General features: G+C 50.2%; 1 protein-coding gene across 2 annotated transcripts in view; it reads left to right on the forward strand.

Annotated features, from left to right (window-relative positions):
* HIP1 (huntingtin interacting protein 1) overlaps positions 1–22,887 on the forward strand; it is a 153,743-nt gene that overhangs the window by 57,425 nt on the left and 73,431 nt on the right. The window contains exon 1 of one of the 2 annotated variants that reach the window (XM_030872025.2): positions 9,292–9,473. The exons of the other annotated variant lie outside the window; for it this stretch is intronic. Within the exon in view, the coding sequence (XP_030727885.2) occupies positions 9,456–9,473 (18 nt within the window). The 5' untranslated portion in view covers positions 9,292–9,455. Of the gene's footprint in view, positions 1–9,291; positions 9,474–22,887 lie in introns of those variants that run through there. 2 annotated transcript variants of the gene reach the window in all.

Raw genomic sequence — 22,887 nt, forward strand, 5'->3', positions numbered from 1 at the left:
CGTTGTGGAGCACAGGCTCCGGATGCGCAGGCTCAGCGGCCATGGCTCACGGGCCCAGCCGCTCCACGGCATGTGGGATCTCCCGGACCGGGGCACGAACCCGTGTCCCCTGCATCGGCAGGCGGACTCTCAACCACTGTGCCACCAGGGAAGCCTGGAAGTGCAGAGTCTTAACCACTGGACCACCAGGGAAGTCCCCCAAGGGGCTTAGAAACAAAGGTTCCCCTTAGCCCACAGCCAGCAAATGACCCATCCTCTGAGAGCTTTACTGCCTTCACCTGGGCCTGGCCTGAGTTGGGTTCTCTTGTCCTGAGGACCAAGCGAGCCTCCCAGATGGCCCTCCTGGCTCCCTTGACTCCCAGGAGACTCCTGGATCTGCGTCTCTGAGCCCCACCTACTCAAACTGCAGCTTGGCCAGAGGCCCTCCCTGGGAACATGGCCAGCCAGCAGGGCGGACTTAATGCAGTGAAGACCACGTTCCTCCCCGCAGTGCCCCGGAAAGCAGGGCCCTTGTCCTAATTCCTCCTGATTCCTCTTTACAGGACCACTTGCCCCCAGCCCCCAGGGTCAGATCTTCCTCTGCCCCGCCTTCATCCTGCAGCCTTCCCCTTTCCCAGTTGTTCCCTTCTTGAAGCCCTGTCTTCCTGGCTCCCCACTGCTGCCCTTGACCACCTGCAGCTTCCAGCCTGTCTCCTCCCTGGAGCCTCCCAGGCAGCACTCCCAGTGGCTGGCCTCAAACACAGCAGGGCAAGAGAGAATCTACAGGCTGGAGGGGCAGCAGGAGCCATCACTCAGCCCACCCTCTGTGGCCCGACTCCCTCCGCCCTCACCAGGGTCTCCAGCCAGCCTCAGCCCAGCTCCGAAAGCCAAGGGTCACTAGCCCCGCTTTACCTCTTGAGTCTGTGTCTGGCTCTTCGTACATAGCAGCCTGTCTGTCTTTCTGCTGCCTACACGAGCCTGAGTGTCCTAGCTGGGACTCCCTCTCCCTCCCCGTGGGCCTGCTCGGTGAGACAGCTCCGCTTCCACACAGATGCACATGGCCTGTTTCACTCGCCATGCTTGGTCACGCTACCCTCCTGCCCAGCCCTGCCGCCCAGTCTTCCTGCATGTGCTCCGATTTTCCCCAGCTGCCCATCTCCCGCCACAGTTCCATCCACACGCTCCTTTCCCGGACCCCACGGGAGGAAAGTTCAAGTGCGCTGGCAGTTGAAATGGGGTGTAGGGCAGTCCCTGTCCGTGCAGATGCACGAGCTGCTCCAGGATTGGCAGGGGCCTGGTAGCAGCCCTGCACAGTCCTCTTGAATTGCCTGAGAGCTTCTGGTTTTCTCGATTTGAAACTGCTGTCTGCCCACTCATACCCCAGCCCATTTATGTGTATCATTTCTCTGGAGGGAAGCACATTTCCCGGATGCTTTAGCAGCTGCAGCTGCAGTCCCAAAGGGAGCCACTGGTAAGCAGGACTGGAAATAGAATTCTAGATCTGGAGGTTCGCAGAGGATAAAACCAGGGCTCAGGCACTCAGGCTCATGCACACTTAGTGCCAGAGTGAGGGGGTACCCCAGACCACTGGCCCTTCCTTCTAGGATGGCCCTCTCCCTGACCAGGAGGGGGCATTTCCAGGAGCTGCACCCCCGGGCTCCCGGGTATGTGCCCACAACTCCCTTGGTCCTGGAGGGGGCCTGGTGATAGCAGAGCCCTTGACCTTTCCCAGCTCTAAGTGGCACTCCAGGCCTCTTCTCATTACTCATTTATGCTGAGGGTCCCCAGGGGTAGCTGTGACATCTCCAGCAGTCCCAGCAGGGGCAGACGCACCCCAGCTGATGGAGGGGCTTCCATGGCCTTGCTCCTGGAAGGCTGACAAGCTGTCAGCAGACAGTGATCTGAGCCCCAGCAGTGCCTGAGTTTACCCTGGGAAAGTGAGCTGTGGATACAGAGGGAAAGCAGGGAATTTGCAGGCAGACGACCTGTCATAGTCACATCTATGGGACCTTGGGAAGTCACTGGCCTCTCCTTAGCTCAGGATCCATATCTGTAGAACTGTGAGCTGGGGGATGAGACAGGACAGTGTAGGCAGAGCATCTGGTCTGGTGCCTGGCACGCTGCAGGTGAGTTCCTTGCTCCCATGGACCCTGTGATGGGCAGGCCACTCACAGATGTTTATTACTTTTAATGCAGTCTCAACACTGCCCTTCAGTAGCTAAACCTTTACTGAGCGGCTGCTCAGAGGCCAGGCCAGAGCCCTTGTGCCAATTTGGTGGCACTGCCTGCTCAGTGCCCCAAATGGAGATTACCACCCATGCTCCTGTTTGGGCCTCTTGTGAACATCAACACACCTGAGGCTGGTCCGGGTGAGGAGATCTGGTGGCCTGTCCACAAGAAAGCCAGGGGTTCCTGCAGACCCGGTACCTGGCTGTGGCGTGAGCTCGGGACTCCAATCAGATGAGTTAAGCTTCTGACAACCTGGCCCTTCAGGACCACAAAGGATGAGGCTTCTGGGGGCAGCTGTGGCAACTCACTGAGCTGAGTCGTTTCACACGGATGCCCACTGAGATCCAGGGCTCGGCAGAAACGTCCAGGTGGGGAACCTTTTTGCCACCAGCTGCCCCTGCCAGCCGAGGGCCTCCCCAGGAGAGTCATCAGCTTCACATTTTATTGTCACCATGCCACCAGCTGCCCCTGCCAGCCGAGGGCCTCCCCAGGAGAGTCATCAGCTTCACATTTTATTATCACCATGCCACCAGCACCTGGGTATTGCTGAGAGGTTCCTATAGAATGAAATTTGCATATTTAAAGCAAATAACTAGGATTCCATATAAATTAGAGGTATGCTGCAAGAGGTCATGGGAAAGACTTCCCACTGGTTCCATCTGAGAGGTTTTGGCAAGATAATGTGGGGATGGAGGCTGATTCACTTTGTAACCTCCAGATGCTGGGGTAACATTTGTAACCACCAAGGAAGGAGGTGGGAATTTTAGTCACTACCTAGCAGTTCACTCTCTTTTCTAGTACTTTCTTAACTCTGGGGTCTCCCTTCTGCATTGTCTACTTTTCTTTTACTTCCCCTCATTCCCCTATGGTTAAGGGATTTTCTTGGTCATGCCCAGATATCTCGTTCATTGATTACAGTTTCCTGCCTAAGCTGCAATCATTTTCTCTCTCTCTGGCGTGTTATAGTCAATATTTATTTTAACTTCAGTTTCAGAATTTGGGACAATGCCAGGTATCTCTAAGATATAGGCCTGTTTAGTGTGTTCAGGGGAAATGTTTCAACTACTTAAGAAGTCATTTCTTAAGGCACATCCTTGCATATCCACAGCAGATAAGCCTATTATACAGCAGCACACACAGCAGAGGGGGAATAAGGGTTGAAGTCCAAGGGTCAGCTAGCAGGCCCTGCATTTGAATCATTGATGCTCGGTACCTGGCACTGGGGATTTATGCAAATCACTTAGGGGAAGGAGGGGAAGGCAGCTGAATTCAGTGTAATTAATATATAATTAATAAACAAGGTTTTAAAATGAAGAAAAACAACCCCGTAAATTAAAATACATTACTAACAATAACATAGTTCACACTTCCTGCCAACCCCAGTGCGGGCAGGTTTCCCACAGGTAGGGCAGTGCCAGGTGCCCAGGATGCTGCCCAGTGCAATGCAGCGTGAACCCGCAACAGGGGCTACGAGGGAGTAGGGGTTACGAGGGGGGTCTCTGGAATACACTGCCTGCGTTCAACCCTGGCTCCCCTGCCTATTAGCTATGGGGCCTGGGAAAGGCACTTAACCTCTCTGGGTCTCCTTCCTTATCTGTAATTTAAGGATAATAATAGTAACGCTTAGTATACAGGGTTGTTGTGGGGACTAAAAGAAATAACGCCTGTAAAGTACTTGTCATAGTGCCTGGCACCTGGTAAGAACTCAGGAGACGTTATCAGTTGCTATTATTATTCACGGCATGACACAGTGCCGCCTCACCTCCCACCCCCACTGCCAGCAGCACCCCCCTTCCCACTCGCCTTGTGATGCCCTGCCCTTCAGGTATCCTGAGATACATTCTAGGTCAGGGGACTCTTTATGCATCTTGAGGTCTTTTTCTTTTTCAACTTTTAAGGGTAATCAGAGCCCCTGCAGAGAGAGGCAGCGGAAGGCTTTTCCCACTGGAGTCAAAGTGACTCGTTGAAAAGGCCAAGTTCTGTCCAAAGAAAGACCCGTGGAAGTACTCCATGAGGTTGAGAGTCCGCCGCCGATGCAGGGGACATGAGTTCGTGCCCCGGTCCGGGAAGATCCCACATGCCGCGGAGCAGCTGGGCCCGTGAGCCATGGCCGCCGGGCCTCCGCGTCCCGAGCCTGTGCTCCGCGGCGGGAGGGGCCCCAACAGTGAGAGGCCCCCCGTACCGCAAAAAAAAAAAAAATAATAATAATAATACCTATTCTATCTGCCTTAACCTGAGTTGAATGAGATAATGGGCAAAAAGACATTTTATAAACTTTGCAGCCCTCTGTATATGCTTACTGTTAGCGGTAGCAGTTAGCATAGTAACATGCATTATATAAGGCCATTTTGTAGGGAGTATTGTTTAGTTGTTTTTTTTTTTTTAAATATTTATTTATTTAGGCTGCACTGGTCTTAGTTGAGGCACGCAGGATCTTCGTTATGGCATGCGGGATCTTTTAGTTGCGGCATGTGGAATTCCTAGTTGCAGCATGTGGACTCTTTAGTTGAGGCTTGTGCACTCTTAGTTGCGGCATGCATGTGGGATCTAGTTCCCCAACCAGTGATTGAACCTGGGCTCCCTGCATGGGGAGGGCGGAGTCTTACCCTTTGGACCACCAGGGAAGTCCCTATTGTTTGGTTTAAACCTCTTTGCTGGGAATTAATGGAATCTCATGCCTCAAAGTACTCGAAGGCCCAGCCCTGAGCTTCTCAGCGGGGTTCTTCAGTGTGGTAGTTGTAGGGCTAGGCGGCAGAATCATTGTTCTCCAGTAGGTGTCACCCTCCACCAGGACACATCCTCTGCACCTTCTGTACCGGCTTCCTGGGTCCATTTAGCACTTCTTAGTTGAAGTTAGGTGGAGCAGTGATTCGAGTGTGGAATTTGGATGGACAAGAGGCCTGGGGCAAGTTAGTAAGTATGGGGTGGGGCACTCAGGGAGGCTCAGCCTCTGCCTGAGGGAACTCACAGGTGAGCAGAGAGAGCCCAGGGCAAGGACCACCCCCATCCAAGGTTGATGCAGGCTATACCCAGAGGCTGTCCATTGCAGGAAGGGACTCTGAGTGACTGGCTATGTCTGGATGGGTCAGGGATGTCTTTGTAGAGAAGGTGATGCTTGAGATGGGTTCTAAAAGGTGAAAAAGAATCTTCCAAGCTGAGGAGGTGGGAAGGACATTCCAGGAATGTCCTGCGGTGGGCCAGGACTTCATTGATGGGGTGGACAGGAAAGGATGGGAGAAGGTGGCTAGGATGGAGGGGGATGAGGCCAGGTTAGTAAGGACCTTGAGGGCCAGATGAACTGTGCAAAGGTTTTTTGTTTCATTTTGTTTTTGTTTCCATTTGGGGTCAGCCAGTAAGGAGTCACAGCTAAAGGTGTAGAAGATGAACTGGACATGTAGCGACTGGAGGCAGGGAGGCCAGTTAGGAGGCTGTGGTTTAAAGTCTTACCCAGTGCAGGAGCAATTGGTATGGGGAGGGAAGACATAGACTGGAAACTGTTGGCAAGAAAGAACTGCATGGACATGGGAACTGATTAGATGGGGTGAGAGTGGCAGTTGTCAGTGGAGGAGTTAAGACTGACCTTGATGTTTCTAGCCTGATGAACTAAGTGGATGTGGAACCATTAGTGAAGACAGAAAACAGGAGCTGGAGCAGATTGTGAAAACAGAGGGAAAAGAAAATTTTATCTTTGGATTCCTTGAGTATGAGGTGCCTGTGAGACTTCCCCAGGTGTTGATGTCTGGTAGACAGTTGAATATAGTGACCTGGAGCTGATGAAGAAAGGACAGCAGCCTGAGGGGCACAGCATTCTTATTTTGACCTACTGTTTCTCTTTCTATCCAGTTTATTCAAAAGAGACTCCTCCAGCCTGAGCTGGGTTTCATGCATATTTCAAATTGCTTCTCTCTGTAGTGGCACAATTAGAAATGTCTTTTCTTAAAAACCTGAGACCACAGGATGCCTCGTGGCACAGCCGCTGTGGAATGGGGAATGCAAAGCCCCCATCTTTTCACTTCTTCTCTAAGTCTGAACCTGTCACCCCAAGAAGAGTTGCAGGAAAGGCAGGCACCCAAAGATGTTTGTGTGCTGGGCAGGCCTAGCAGGTGACGGGTTAGCCAAGGCAAAGAAGCCCAGGCTCTCTTAAGAAGCTGTTTGCTCCTTCCCTGTATTTGTATGTTGTGTGCGCACATGCATCCGTATGCTTGCCTGTAGGTACTTTCTTATTTGCCAGGGTGCCCCCCCTGCCCCCCAAATGGAGCAGGAGAGGAACAGCACTATTCATGGCTCCTGCTGGCCTCTCTTTCACAAGAGCAGCTCCCCAGCAAAGAAGTCCAGCAGAGAGAGCAGCCCTGAGGCAGGCGCCTGCCTTTGGGCAGCATGTTTGTTTCCTGTGTCCATTGTAACAAATTGTCATCAACTTGGTAGCTAAAACAACAGGAATTGATTCTCTCCTTGTTCTGGAGGCCGGAAGTCCGAAATCACATCACTGGGCCAAAATCAAGGTGTTGACGGGGCCCACTCTTTTCACAGGCTCTAGGAGAGAATCTCTTCCTTGCCTGTTGCAGCTTCTGGTGGCTGACAGCACTTCTTAGCTTGTGGCCGCATCACTCTAATCTCCACATCCTCTGTGTGTCGTATCTCCCTTTTACAAGGATGCCCAAGACTGCATCAAAGGTCTACGCAGATAATCCAGGGTCTTCTTCCCACCTCAGGAGCCTTGGCTTAATCATATGTGCACATGACCTTTGCCACGTAGAGTAGTATTTACAGGTTCCAGGGATTAGGACCTGATATCTTTGGTGGTGTGTGTGTGGCAGCGGCAGGGGGCGGGGGCATCATTCAACCTACTACAGGTAAGGTTTGGGAAAGATCTTTCATTCAACCCTTAACAACTGTGTGTGAAGCAGGTGTCACTATCCCCAATTTTAGCAATGAGAAAATGGGCTTTGCCAGCTAAGATGTCAAGATCTATTGGGAGACCTTGATCAATCCCAGAGTTAAGGGTTCATAATATTTTTATTTTCATTTATTATTATTTTGGCCACGAGGCACAGCATATGGGATCTTAGTTCCCTGACCAGGGATTGAACCCGTGGCCCCTGCGTTGGACGCACAGAGTCTTAACCACTGGACCGCCAGGGAAGTCCCGGGTTCATAATATTTTTAAAACATGAAATCTATTTTTTTTTTTAAAGAAAAAAGATGGTTGTCCATTTAAACAACCAGCAGATAATCCAAAACTCACTTCTGCATTGGGTGACTCCTGCTGGCTCACCTGGCCCTGACCTCCCTTAGGTGTCCGGGTTGGAGGATGAGGAAGTGGTGGCATGCTTCCCTCCTGCCTCATACCTCATTTGGGTCGACTCTTGTGGACATGTCAGTAGCAGGGTCTATGGGAGCCCAGAATACCGCAGGGTCTATGGGAGCCCAGAATACCAGAACTGACCAGGGCACCCTCCTGCCTTCCCTGGCTGGGGCACAGTGCTGGAAGAGCTGGGCTTGCCAGGGGCAGCCCTGGGGTGGGGCGGGAGAGTCAGTGTGCGGTCCAGACTCAGGGTTAGACAGAGAGACCTGGGCCCAGAGAGCCTTTTCCTGAAGCTGAGGGACCCTGGACTGGGCTCCGGACCTGGGAAGTAAAAATAACCACCACGACAAGAAGCCCCTGACCTTCCTGTACTTTTGCTTTTATATCTTATTTATATCATCTTTTATATCATGGGGTTCTCACATCCCCCTAGAAGGCAGGCAGAGAAACAGCCCCTATGACATAGATCAAGAACTCAGCTTTGAAGGGGAGGGTGCTGCCCTAGTCAGCCCAGCAGGCCCTGGGGCCAGGATGGGGGACTTAGCAGTGCTGCCTCCCCAGCCCCTCGGTGTGGGTCAGAGGGCCAGTGTTGTGGGTGCATCCACCTGTTTATAAAACCGGATTTCACTCCGTGGCAGCATGAGAAGCTCTTTTGGGCTTGGGCTGTACTGTCCTTAGTGAGGTTTCTTCTGCCCTCATTTCTTGCCAGGTGTGTGACCTGGGGCAAATCACTCCCCTTCTCTGGGCCTCAGTTTCCTTACCCTGTAAAGCAGGGCTGGTGTAAGTGGACTGAGGTCCGTGCTGACTCTGCTGAGCTGGAAGGCTGCTTCTTCCTGCACCTCCGAGGATGTGAGGCAGCCTGTGTTGAAACCATAGGCTTGGGCCTCCAGCCTTTTTCTGGAGACCGTGCCTCAAAAGAGCATTTGCCAGGAGCCCTTTTCTGCCACCAGCCGCATCTCCTTGCAGAGAGGAGTCTGTCTCCCATTTCTCTTAGGTAGACTAGGCATTGAGTAAGGGAGTCTGGCTTGAGAGAAAGGGGCTCTGAGCTCAGGGCAGACATCATTTAGAAGCCAGTAGGCAGGTTGGCTCTGGGCTCCCTTGCGGGGGGCCTCGGAGCCTTCCGGGGATACCTGCACCACTTCCTGCTATTCGTCCATCTGTTTGCGGACCCCAGACTCTTCTGGGCGTCCCCTCCGGATTAGCCGCAGGCGGCTAACCACTGGGTTTGAATTCCGCCTTTGTCCAGTGAAGCCAAGTGGGGAGGGGCCGAGCAGACCCCCTGCCCCCACTGGAATGTCGGCTCGGTGCGCCCCCCAGCTCTCCCCGCTTTTCAGCCGCCTCCGCCGCCCACTTCCTGAGTCCCACTGACCCCACCACCCAAACGCGCACACCCGCGCACACACTCACACTCACACTCACTCCCCGGCGGCCTCGCTGCGGGCTCAGCGATCCTGGCCGCGGGCCTCGGGGAGAAGCGACCTTTTGTTATTCAAATCACACCCTCGCCGCGCGCCCGGGCCGCAGGCTCCGGCCCCGGGAATCCGTCCATTGATCCCACCCCGCCCGGCATCCCCGCACCGCCACCACCGTCACCGCTACCGCCGCGGCGGCTCGGACGCCTGCGGCAGATTTCGGGATTCCCCGGCCCCCGGGTGCTCCACCGCGCCGGGCCGCGCCTCCCCCGCCCCCGGTGCGCGCTGCGGCTCGGCGCGCGGCCCCCTCCCCTTCCCCGCCTCCCCTCCCCCTCCCCTTCCTTTCTCCGGACCAGCCTCGGTCCTGCCGCCGCCGCCGTCGCCGCCGCCGCCGCCGCCTTCCCCGGTCCGCGGGGGCCCTGCCGGCCGCCCTCCCCGCAGCATGGCACCATCCGGGCTGAATTAGCTGGGAGCAGCGTTCGGGGCACGCGGGATCTCCAGGGGCGGGGGGGTGCCCTGCAGCCTCGGTCATGGATGTGAGCAAGATGGTAAGTGAAGAGAGGGGGCTCTGCCCTGGAACCTCCGCGTCCGCGTCCCCGTCCCTCCCCCCGTCCCTCTCTCCCTCCCAGTCGGCTTGATCCATTGAAAGTTTCTGGATGGTTGATTCTGCCTGTTGGCCCCAACTCCAGGCGTGCTGGAGGAGGGAGCGGGGCCAGGATCCTGGAGGCGGGTGGCCGACACAGCTGGGCTTCCCGGTTTCCCGCCGCGCTGCCGCCAGGGCTGCCCCGGAGAGCTCGCTAGACTCCAGGGAGAGAGGGCTGTTGAGTTCGCCTCCCACACTGGGGAACCAGCCTGGTGGAGGGAGGACAGGGCTGCGGGAAGGGGGCTCGTCCTACCTCCTCCAGAGCCCCTGCTCTCACACGTATTTGAGATTTATGGGGAGATTTTTGGACTGAGCCAGTGGGCAGGAGGGCACAGGTGGGTGGCCTGGAAGAGCAGTGAGGAGAAGCCAGGGCTTTAACCATCCTGCAGGATGAGGGGACAGGGATGGACCCCTTGGCACAGAATCCTTGGAGGCGTGTTCTAGATTCACCACTTGTAGACCCCCGACTGCCTTGGCTTAGGGGGCAGCAGACACCATTGACTCTTAAGCATCTAATTCTCTGGAGGGAGCTGATTCTTCCCCCAGGGCAGCCCTCCACTCCCCCAGGGGCACAGTAGGAGCTGAATACAGTGTTGTTCATTGATCAATTGAGGAGCAGCCCTGGGGGTTGGGGTGGGAGTGGCGGTGGGATGTGATTTGGGGGACTCTGAAGGGAGGGGTTCTCTGGGAGCACTTGGAGACCTGGGGCAGGTTTGTCTAAGTTCTGATTGGCTCCCACTCTGAATGAAGATTTAAAGTTGTCCTTGAGATCACTACCACCCTGACCCTGGCTTTAGACCCACACCCCAGCCTTACAACCTTTGAGGGCAGGTGCCTCAGGTTGGAGAGGTACCCCATGATGGCCTGTGCTTCATGGGGGCCCCAGGGCTTCAGAGGAAAAGACCTGGGTTGGGGTGTGTCTGGGGAAGGGGGCCTCTGGATCTGCCTATACCTTAGGGAAGGGAAGGTACTGGAATTTCAGTTGGTCTTGTACAGAATTAGGCTAGTTTTTCCCAGAAAGTGTCCTTTGGAAGTAGCCATCTCTTTGGAGAAGACCAGTAAGCTCCGGGCCCTGCCAAGCCTTTGGCATTCTGTCTTGGGTAGGCGACAGTGGGATAGGGAGCAGAGGATGGGTGAGAGTCGTTCCTTCCCGTGGCAGGAGACCACTCTCAAACTGAGTGCTGCCCCTGGGGCGAGGGGCCTCACTGGCTTTCATCTTTGTCTGAGGACACAAACCTGCCCATGGTTGGGCAATGCCAAGAGGCTGGACAACCACTCCCTATGTGTGTATCATGAAAGCTTATTTTCTCTGGGTAACTATTAGAAATACCCCTCAAAAAAGTCATCTATGCATCTGTGAGGGTGGGAAGGGGGAAGGCTGAGCAGCAGCCAGGCCCTTTCCAGGATCTGTCTTAGCAAGACCGGAGTCACCTGTGTAGGCTATGGGGGAGGGTGGGTGGGAGGTACAGGGAACCTGAAGTTCTAGTCCAATGGCTACCAAACCAGATCACCTCTGAGCTTCCTTCTGTCCCTGAGCTTAGATTCTTTCCAAAGGCTGGTCTGTGAGGACCAGCTTACAGGGTTTAGGGACCTCTGTCTCTAGAGATCTGGTCCACTTCTGACACTACCACCTACCTCCATTCATCCCCTCTTTAACTCAACAGTGCTTATTTAATTCCTGTCATTTCTATAGCAAGTGCTGTGTGAAGGACACAGAAACGTAACGTATGGCCTCTTTGCTCCTCAGGCCCTTAGCATCTGGGTGAGGGGTCCAGAGATATGCAGGTCGACCTAACAGCTATTAGTGCAGGCCCCGATCAGAAGGCTGTGGGGTCTGCGAAGGGATGGGCTGCAGAGTCCAGAAGAAAGACGAGGCCCTAGGCTGGGTCTTCAAGGCTGAGTGGAGTCGGCTCTGCTGAGAGCAGTGAGGGGCATTGCGTCTTAGGAGTTCCAGGAAGACAAATGGGCAGAACCCATTGGGTGAGACTGAGGACGTCTGGCTGGGACAGAGGTTTGAGATCAGAAAATGTTAAGATCTCTGGTTGGGGCCCAACCAGAAAGGCCTTGAACGCCAGCCAAGGCGTTCCGACTTTGGCCTGTAGGCAGTGGGTAACCTTCAGAGAATTTTGGACACAGGAGAGGCACATGTGTTGTCTCTTTCGTCTTTTAGCTTGGGGTCCAAACAAAAGTGATATTAGATTCTCATTAATCATTGAGCAGCCAAGCTTCCAGCCCAGAAACAATTGTTCTCGGCTCTTTGTAAAGAGCACAGACCCTGGACTGTGTAGCAACAAGAACCTTACCCACCCCAGGGAATTGGCATCTGCTTCCTATTCCTGCAAAAGGCCGAAGTAACTTTCTGTTCTGACCATGAAAGCCCCATCTCCGGTTTAAAGTCCTCATTCTGGGGGCCCTTGGCTCCAGGGTAGACCTCAAACCCAGCATTTCAGTCATATCCTTGGCAAAGCCCAACACCAGCCTTGGGGTTTCACTCGCTTATTGCTGAATGAGAAAAAGCAGATTATAGTTTATCCCTTTGAGCATGTTTCTTAACCTTTTAGCCTCGTGTGTAAAATGAGCCTTGAGCGTCCTCATCAAGGTTGGAAATAATCCTTTAAGGCACAGGACCTAGTAAGTCCTCCATACATGGTGGCTGTTATGATAATGATGGTCCCCAAAGTCTGATCTAAGATGACTCTGACCTCCCCCTCATACACATCCCCCCCAACACAGCCTTTATTTTCTTGATTGGCCTAAAGAGCTGAACTTAGGCTGTATTTCAGTTGACTGCTTTGGGGACCAGTTCTCCCAGGTCTAGTTCTCTTTCTGAATGAAGGTACAAATGAGTGGAGACAATGGATTCACCAGCTGCTGTGACCCAGTGAATTTTTGATGACATCAGATATCTGCCCAAGGGAGAGCTGGTTTAACCCGGCACTCAGGGGTAAAGTGCAGATGCCCTTTGGGGGTTGATGATGGGGTCTGTGCCTTTACTGAATACAGAGCGTGAATGCACCGTGCTGTAATTAGGGGATCAGAGTCATCGCTGTCATTTCTTAGCAAAAGGACGTATAGTTTATGTAACGATTTGTCTTTACATAGTGCTTTACAGGTTACAATGCATTTCACACCTGTTCCTGTTCACCACAACCCCATGAGAGAAGCAAGGCAGAAAGAATTAGCCACATTTTACAGATAAGAAAACTGAAGTTCAGAAAAGTGAAATCCTGGAGCAAGATGTGGCACCCCCAGTTCTCCACATCACCAACATTATGACAACGCCAGTAAAGGGCAAGGAAAAAGGTTGAGTGAACAGATTCTAGGATGGACAGAAGCTAATCTAAAACGATGAGCTGGACGTGGCAGCCTTTGGCCTCTGGGTCCCCGAGGGGAGAAGATTCAGGGAGAAGGGATTAGCACCCATCTATGTGGACTACGCCCCTCGTCAGGCATCTACAGCTGTTTTTAATGCTTGGGGTTTCTTCATGAATCTCGGCTGCCTGCCTTAAATGTGAGGCTTCTGACCCCTGGGATCTTCCAGCTTACACAGCAGGAAGATGGGAGGAGGTCAGGAAAAAAGCGGGGAAAAGCATCTCACGTGTTCTGAGTAAATGATGTTGATGGTGGGGCAGGAAGAAGCTTCAGGCCAACCTGCCGCCTGCTGAGGTTCTGTCTGCTGAGGTTCGTGTGGATTTGCTGGGTCGAGGAGAGGCGTGGTAGAGGGAAACACGAAGCCAGAGAGATACCAGGGTAGAATGATGCCCAGGCCTCTACCCACAGCTTGCATCAGCTAAACCATGTGGAAAGGAAGGCTTAGTGTCTGAGCTAAATAATCAGTCAAAGCTGGCCATGGATGACCGGCTTGGTGAAACCAGAGCAGTGTTTTCAGTTCTGGGTCACAAAATGCCGGTTTCGTGGGTTGCAGCTAAGCATCGGAAAGAGTGAAACAGACTAGAAAACATCCAAGTATATTACGTGTACGAAGGTTCATGAAATTGGTTTGGTTGTATACGCACGCACACACAAGCATGGACTGGCCTTGTAAGATGTGCTTTTTACTGTGGTCAGAGTCAAAGAAGATTGGAAGCCTCTGACTAGAGGCTGTCCAGAGAGCTGTGAGGGGGATGTCAGCCTCGTGAAATGAGTAGTTCAGTCTGTGGAAGGGAAGACTGCAGAGAGGCTGGTTGACAGCTGAGGGCTGTGGGGAGGAAGAGGTAGTTTATGTACTGGGGTGGGGGTGGGGCTCTGGCTGGCCAGGACCGCCCCACAGCAGAGCATCCTATGGCAGAATTAACTCCCTGAAGAGGGAGAGCACCTCCCTGGCCATTGGAGCTGCCGAAGGACCCTGGAGGAGCATGGCCTCCGAGTCCTTGCCAACCTAGAGACTCTGGCTCAGTGCTCAGACTTTGGGAACAGCCCTCAGAGACCTGTCATTCCTCGGCTAAGGTGTGGCTGGCCCCGGGTGAAAGGCAGCTCCTTTTCACACTGGGGAGCAGTTCCAGAGAAGTGAGCTTTATGCATCACCAAGCACAGTTTCTCAAACTGAGCAGAGCATCACGGACCAGCCACCTTCTCCAAACAGCCCGTGGAATAAGGTCAGGGATCAGAGCTGACATTGGCCTCAGCCAAGTGCCAGTGGGGAAGGAAATCTGTTATTTGCCTCTTTTTAAAATGCTTACGAAAAAAGTTTTTGATTTACCATCTGACTGCTGTCTCTTATTGTCACTGAACACTAAGATTTTATCCTACCTGGATGAGGTTCCGTTCAATTCAGACGCATGTTGAATCCTCACTGTATGCTCAGGCCCCTGGGGGGTGGGTGTTAAGATGTTGGGGACCCAGAGCTGAGGATGGCCAAGTTGTCTCTTGAAAGGCTTAGAGTCAAGAGAGGGAGACGGATTTCCTTGAAATGCTTTGAGTCGGGGGACTCATAGACATTTGTAGTTGATGGAACACACTCAGCTGGATTATTTGCTCCCTCAAAATAGCCTTGGGAAAGAAACGGGACTTAGTGTCCTAAGTTCAGATGCACACGTAGGTTTTAAGACAGCCCAGCCCACAGATGACCAATCCTCCCTGCCGACCGACCCTCCCTGCCGTCTTCCCCCTACTCCACTCCTCTCCCCCCAAACCCCCTCCCCCCAGACACAGCTGGGTGATTTTTTTGAAGAGCATGTCCAGGGGCTGTTTCCGCTCTACCTTTGTCTTATTTCTTGCCCTAGAGGTCCCAGTCCAAAGCCAGACAGGCACGTCGCCTGGCAGCTGCCCCTGAACCAAAGGATTTTCGCAGTCAGACAAAATTCACGTTCCCCGGGCCACGAAAGAAATTAAGCCGTTTTTTTTAAGAAGGTGTTGGGGGTAGGCGTTTATTAATTAATTTATTTATTTTTGCTGTGTTGGGTCTTCGTTTCTGTGCGAGGGCTTTCTCTAGTTGTGGGAAGCGGGGGCCACACTTCATCGCGGTGCGCGGGCCTCTCACTATCGCGGCCTCTCGTTGCGGAGCGCGGGCTCAGTAGTTGTGGCACATGGGCCTCGTTGCTCTGCGGTACGTGGGATCCTCCCAGACCAGGGCTCGAACCCTTGTCCCCTGCATTAGCAGGCAGATTCTCAACCACCGCGCCACCAGGGAAGCCCCGAAATTAAGCCATTTTAAGAAAAAAAAAAAAATCTCCGTGTCTCCTCTAGATTCCTTAAAATCCTAGTGAGTCTTTGACCTGGAGGGGATCGCTTGTGAGCAAATAGGACAGGGATTACAGGGTGGGAGGCGTGTTTATACATGTGAGTGGGAGCCAGCACTGCCCCCTGCACACACAGGATCAGGAGGTGACTTCTGTGTCCTGAGACTGCCCTACTTGCTGACCAGGGGCTTTGGAGTCACAAAGGCCAGAGGCTAAATCCTGATGCCACCACTTGCCACTCTAGGACCACAGACAGGTTAGCTGACCTTGCTATATACATCAGCTAACTTTCTCAGCTCGATTGGTGTCTGCCAGCTTTTGAGAGGCTGAGATGGCCTGTTTGCAGTTCTTGGCACAGGGAGGGACTTCGTAAGCCATGGCTATAATTATTAGTATTTTTGCTTATTCGTTTAGGCAACAAATAAAATCTTTCTTTTTTTTTTTTGGATTTACAAGCCATCCTTTTGTTAATACTTTATAAATTTATTATGTTACGGTCTCAACATGGTTTGTATAATGTTGATTCTTTGGCATTTACTGAATCTTCCGTTATGGCCTTGGCCATGTTTAATTTTTGTGAATGATCTATGTGCACCCAAAAAGGATGTCTGTTCTCTGTTGGGTGAATTCTCCATATATTTATGAGTTGAACCTTAATATATCTCTTTATCTTTGTATTTTGCTTTTTGTGTTGTTTAAGCCATCAGTCTCTAAGAGGGACCAAATAAAATCTTGAAACTTCAGGTGAAGGAGGAGAACAGTCCTTCTTTTGGGACCACCCCTCTGCTGGTAATCAGGGCAATCAGACACGTTATAAGTAATTACAGTACATGTGATAAAACGCACAGGGTACTTTTGAGGGATGTGCTAGGGTGGGAGAGGGTGGGCTTAACTGCCTGGCACTAGAGAAAGGGGCTCACTGAGAAAACTGGAGGAGGAGGGGGAAGGAATTTGCCCAGAGGGTAAGGAAGGTAAGAGCATTCCAGGCAGAGAAAGCCACACGTGCAAAAGCGCACAAGGTCACAAGACCATGGGATGGGCTCGGGAACCACCTGCTCTTTATACCAGAAGATTAGGTGCAGTCCCTATTTCCGTGGGACTAGCAAATTTCCCAGGACACGGGGTCTAAATCTTTATACCTCAGTGTTGTGTTTCCTGGAGAAAGGTGGTGTTTAAGCTGCGTTGTGAGTCTGGGGAGCGGTGATTTCATTGATGAAAATGCATGGTGCACAGTAGGTGCTGATTGAATGGGTGAGGAAGTGGTGAGAAGACATTCCGGTTAGGAGAGCGGCGCTGTGTGCAGGGGAACGGGTGTTGAGGTTTCTCAGGAGCAGGGCCAGAGGAATGAGAGAGGAGAGATGAGTGGGAGCAGGGAGTGAGGGTCCCAGTGAAAAATAATCAGCAGGTGTTGCCTAAGTGAGGCAGTCTCCACCGAACAGTCAGATCCGAAAGTGCTATTCTGGCCAACAGGCTTACACCTGCTTCTGGTCCCAGTGCCTGGAGGTGGCCCTTGCTGGTGCCAGGATACGCGTGGGAGCTGCACACCATGGGTGGGGGAAAGTTTTTTGGAGATGAGCGTTTCATTAACTTTCTATCGTGACCTCTCTTTGGAGCACGAGTTCAGCCTCATTTTCTGGGACCTAAAATAGCTTTCTTTTGCTGGATTTCTCCCAGGCTGGATTCGTAGGGAAGTAGTCTTACCAAATCACTGCCTCCTTGGCCCCCCTAGCTCAAAGATCCGTGTCAGCAGTTTTAGTGCTGGACGGCGATTTTCCCAGTGCTGTCAGCTAGGGTCCTGGCTATCATCCTTTCTGTCCTATGCATATGTCAGCATTGTCCCCTGAGTCAGCAGACTCTGAGTTCTTTCTGTGACAACTTTCTGCCTATGCTTTGACTTCTCAGCTCCCGAGGGGAGATGGCCATGAGTGTACTGGCCTCGGATGCTGTAATTTAGGAGGGCTGGGCTCCTGCACTTTTGATACATTTTAATCTCACATAGCTGTAGTCATCAGCAGCTGTGGTGAGGAAACAGGTAACCCACAGGAAAACATTTAACTTACGCTAGTTTTCAGAAAATATGAAAAAGTGTAAAAAAAAAAAGCAAGATCAGGCATACTCCCACCATCCAGAGCTACTAATAATTTGGTATAGATCCTTACAGACTTTTTTATTTATGGGTATGAATGTGTCCATACCAACACACATGCACGTGTGCTAGGTTGAACCATATGAAAGGGTAAAGGACTTTTTAGAAGTCAAAAATGGCCAAATGTTCATTTGATTTAACAAAATACAAGCATATACACGTAGACAAATACGTATTTAAACAAAATGGGGTCATGTCTTAATACAGTTTTGTAAACTTGTATTTTAGCTTTCACTACACTTTAGATCTAGAAACAGTTATATCAGAGTGGTGAAGGGCATCGGTCCTGGAGTTCAAATTCCGTAGCCACCACTTACTCACCAGGGCAGGGGACTGAGGCTCCCTGAGCCACAGTTTTCCCACCTGTGTAGTGGGACAATCACAGTAACCTCCGTATAGGGTTGTTGTGAAGGCAGATTCAGCAACTGTTAGCAACTGTTAGCAATTCATATTTCCAGATGAATAGAGCCATGTATCGTTTCATTGTAATCACTCTCCCACTAATAGACATTTAGCTGTATCCGTTTTCCACAGTTGAGGTGAGATCCTTATACACATATCTAAGTGTGTCTATCTGGTCACTGCTTTATACTTTAATAACTTGGGCTTTGAGATTTGGGCTTAGGACTTCCCTGGTGGTGCCGTGGTTAAGAATCCGCCTGCCAGTGCAGGAGAAACGGGTTCAAGCCCTGGTCCAGGAAGATCCCACATGCCATGAAGCACCTAAGCCTGTCCTCCACAAGTACTGAGCCTGCGCTCAAGAGCCCCAAGCCACAACTACTGAAGCCCGCATGCCTAGAGCCCATGCTCCCCAACAAGAGAAGCCACCGCAATGGGAAGCCTGTGCATCACAATCGAGTAGCTCCCACTCTTGGCAACTAGAGAAAGCCCACGCGCAGCAACAAAGACCCAACGCAGCCAAAAATTAATTAATTAATTAAAAAAAAAAGATTTGGGCTTTTCAAAATTGTTTTAATTGGTGTGTTTTGGGCTGAGTGGTGCTTACGGGGAAAGCTGCTTGGACGATTCTCTCTTCCGTTGCCCTATAACTGTATGCTAGGCTCTCTGGGCCCGGCCTCCTCTTCTCTTTTTCACACTCCAGCAGCACTGCCATTGAGCACTGGCCCCCACTTTTGTGCCGGGTGCTGGCCTCTCCCCTGAATGCCCCTACAGGCCCCTTCTCTAGGCCAGCTCACTGGGTCCAGGGAAGGGCCGCCGGGTCTGACCCGTTCAGCCTGGTTCAATGCTCACCCCACCCTCCCTACCACCTGCACCCACCAACGCCTCCTCCCACGGGCTGTGTACACAATGCCACCATCTTTCTCCCCACCTAGATCACTCTCTTTGAAGCCAGGACTTAAGTCTTACTCATCTGTGAGTTAACTTAGTACAGCACTTGACATAGGTGCTCAGTATTTGTTCGGTGGCTGAATTTATTGAATGAATACAATCATGACTAACTAATTAATGGCAGGACTTAAATAAACAGAGATGGTTTGGGGAGGATGGGGTTAATCTAGGTTATAGGTGTGGCTTGAAGCAAAGGCTTGGGGTGCAGCTGTGAGCCCCTGGACGTGTCTGGCATCGCTGGAGCTGGGCTTTATTTATTTGTTTTTTTGTTTATTTATTTGGCCGTGCCATGCGGCATGCGGGGTCTTAGTTCCCTGACCAGGGATCAAACCTGTGCCTCCTGCAGTGGAAGCGCAGAGTCTTAACCACTGGACCGCCAGGAGCTGTGCTTTAGAAAGAGAGGTCTGGCCATGTCATGACCACCAGGTGCTGGTAGCCCAGAAACCAGCAGGATGTCAGGCCTGGGTGCCCAGCGGGGGTTCACCCTGCCTGGGCCCTTTGGGTGTCTCCCTCTACACCCCTACACTTCTCCTGAACCTTGTGGCTTTTCCCCTGAGGAAGGGCTCTCCTTCACCCCTCGAGAAACAGAAGTGAGAGTTTCTGGCTGCTCTGATTTCTGAGGAAGTCACATCGCAGCCCTACAGCTGATGACAAAATCCACCTACAGAATTAGCAACCACCCGTCTCTCCACTTTAGAAAACCGTTTAGCAAATCCACCCCAGCTCGTTATTACTCCCTGAGTCCGGGGCTGGAAATATCCTTCGAGTTTCTGCCTGCCAGCTGGGACAGTTGATGGCCTCTTGGGGGTAACCTGATCCTGCCCTACTCACTCCACTCTCTTCTCTTTGGGTCTGACCTGAGTTCAGTGAGCCTGTGCTTTAGTTATATGTTAATAAGGACTTCAGTTCCTGGAACCCTGGGCTTGACATTGACCTGTGTGTTCTCTCAGTGGAAATGAGTCAGAATGATCCTTCCCAGGCCTGGAATGATGTTGCTGGGATGGATGGGCCTGAAATTGGAGTGAGATCTTGGTTCAAATCCTGGCTCTGCTACTTACCAGCCGGGTCATCTAGCTAGTCAGGCATCACAATTAGCTGGACAAGTCACTTAACCATTCTTGAGTCTCAGTTACCCCATCTAGTCAATGGAGGTAGCAGTCTCAGTGTTACTCTAAGGGTTACATGAAAGAAGGCATGCAGATGAATCTGGGATCTATTACAGGCCAGGACAGGTTAATTGAAATAGAGAATTAGCACCTGAGCCACAGTGAGGTAAGTGACTCTTTAGTCTGTGTTTTTAGATAAGGAAATTGAGAACCAAAAGGAGGGAGGGGGTGACAGGAGAGAAGGAAGGAAGGTGAGAGGACTGAGGAGGGAGTCTGGATGGGTTTTTTTTTTCTTCTTTTAAAAATTGAAGTATAGTTGATTTACAATATTGTGTCAGTTTCAGGTGTACAGCAAAGTGATTTGGTTATATATAGATATATGTATATATCTATTTTTTAAAAAATTTATTTTATTTTTATTTTATTTGTGGCTGCATTGGATCTTTGTTGCTGCGCACGGGCTTTCTCTAGTTGTGGCAAGTGGGGGCCACTCTTCGTTGCAGTGCGCGGGCTTCTCATTGCAGTGGTTTCTCTTGTTGCGGAGCACGGGCTGTAGGCTCCCAGGCTCAGTAGTTGTGGTGCACAGGCTTAGTTGCTCCACAACATGTGGGATCTTCCCGGACCAGGGCTCGAACCTGTGTTCCCTGCACTGGCAGGCAGATTCTTAACCACTGCGCCACCAGGGAAGCCCTATATCTATTTTTTAAATTCTTTTCCATTATAGTTTATTACAAGATATTGAATATAGTTCCCCATGCTATACAGTAGGTCCTTGTTTATCTATTTTATATATAGTAGTGTACATCTTTTAATCCCATGCTCCCAGTTTATCCCTCTCCTCCCTTCCCCTTTGGTAACTGTAAGTTTGTTTTCTAGGTCTGTTTCTATTTTGTAAATAAATTCATTTGTATCTTTTCTTTAGATTCCACATATAAGTGATATCATATAATATTTGTCTTTTTCTATCTGACTTACTTCACTTAGTATGATAATCTGTGAGTCCATTCATGTTGCTCTAAATGGCATTATTTCATTCTTTTTTTTTTTTTATGGCTGAGTAATATTTTATTGTATGTATGTACCACATCTTCTTTATTCATCTATTGATGAACACTTAGGTTGCTTCCATGTCTTGGCTATTGTAACTAGTGTGGCTATGAACATTGGGGTGCATGTATCTTTTCGAATTAGAGCTTTCATCTTTTCTGGATATCTGCCCAGGAGTGGGATTGCTGGATCATACGGTAACTCTATTTTGAGTTTTTTAAAGAACCTCCATACTGTTTTCCATAGTGGCTCTCCACACCCTCTCCAGCATTTATTATTTGTAGACTTTTTGATAGTGGCCATTCTGACCAGTGTGAGGTGATACCTCATTATAGTTTTGATTTGCATTTCTCTAATAATTAGCAGCGTGGAGCATCTTTTCATCTGCCTTTTGGCCAGATGGTCTTCTTTAGAGAAATGTCTGTTTGGGTCTTCTGCCCATGTTTTGATTGGGTTATTTGGTTTTTTGTTATTGAGTTGTATGAGCTGTTTGTATATCTTGGAAATGAAGCCCTTGTCGGTCACATCATTTGCAAATATTTTCTCCCAGTCCCTAGATTGTCTTTTCGTTTTATGATTTCTTTTGCTGTGCAAAAGCTTATAAGTTTGATTAGGTCCCATTTGTTTATTTTTGCTATTGCCCTGGGAGACTGACCTAAGAAAACCTTGCTAAGATTTATGTCAGAAAATGTTTTGTGTATGTTCTCTTCTAGGAGTTTTATGACGTCATGTCTTATATTTAAGTCTTTAAGCCATTTTGAGTTTTTCTGAATGGTGTGAGGTTATGTTCTAACTTCATTGATATACATGTGGCTGTCCAGCTTTCCCAGCATCACTTGCTGAAGAGATTATCATTTCCCCATTGTATATTCTTGCCTTCCTTCTTGAAGATTAACTGACCGTAGGTGTGTGGGTTTATTTCTTGGCTCTCTATTTTGTTCCATTGATCTGTATATCTGTTTTTGTGCCAATACCATGCTGTTTTGATCACTGTAGCTTTGTAGTATGTCTTAAGTCTGGGAGCGTTATGCCTCCAGCTTTGTTCTTTTTCCTCAGCATTGCTTTGGCAATTCTGGGTCTTTTGTGGTTCCATATAAATTTTACGATTATTTGTTCTAGTTCTGTGAAAAATGTCATGGGTAATTTGATAGGAATTGCATTAAATCTGTAGATTGCTTTGGGTAGTTTGGCCATTTTAACTATATTAATTCTTCCAATCCAAAAGCATGGGATATCTTTCCGTTTCCTTGGATCATCTTCGATTTCCTTCATAGTTTTATAGTTCTCAGCATTTAAGTCTTTCACCTCCTTGGTTAGGTTTATTCCTAGATTTTTTGTTTTTTGTTTTTTTGATGTGATTTTAAATGGGATTGTTTTTTTACTTTCTGTTATTTCATTGTTAGTGTAAATAAATGCCACAGATTTCTGTATATTAATCTTGTATTCTACCTTGCTGAACTCATTTATCAGTTCTAATAGTTTTTGTGTAGAGTCTTTAGGGTTTTCTACATAGAGTATCATGTCGTCTGCATATAATGACTTTTATCTCTTCCTTTCTGATTTGGATACCTTTTATTTCTTTTTCTTGTCTGATTGTTGTGGCTAGAACTTCCAATACTATGTTGAATAGAAGTGGTGAGAGTGGGCATCCTTGTCATGTTCCACAATTTAGGGAGAAAGATTTCAGCTTTTCACTGTCTAGTATTATGTTGGCTGTGGGTTTGTCATAAGTGGCTTTTATGTTGAGATATGTTCCCTTTGTGCCCACTTTGGCAAGAGTTTTTATCATGACTGGATGCTGAATTTTATCAGATGCTTTTTCAGCATCTGAGATGATCATGTAGTTTCTATCTTTTCTTTTGTTGATGTGATGGCAGTCTGGATGTTTTGTCCTTATATTTCCCTTGCTTCCCCCAGACTCCTGCCCCCACCTCATCCCCCGAAAACAAACACATCAACCACCAAGTCCCTGGTACCCATGTTCCAAAAGCA

Source organism: Globicephala melas, chromosome 15 (genome assembly GCF_963455315.2).
Source record: "Globicephala melas chromosome 15, mGloMel1.2, whole genome shotgun sequence".
Classification (NCBI taxonomy): domain Eukaryota; kingdom Metazoa; phylum Chordata; class Mammalia; order Artiodactyla; family Delphinidae; genus Globicephala; species Globicephala melas.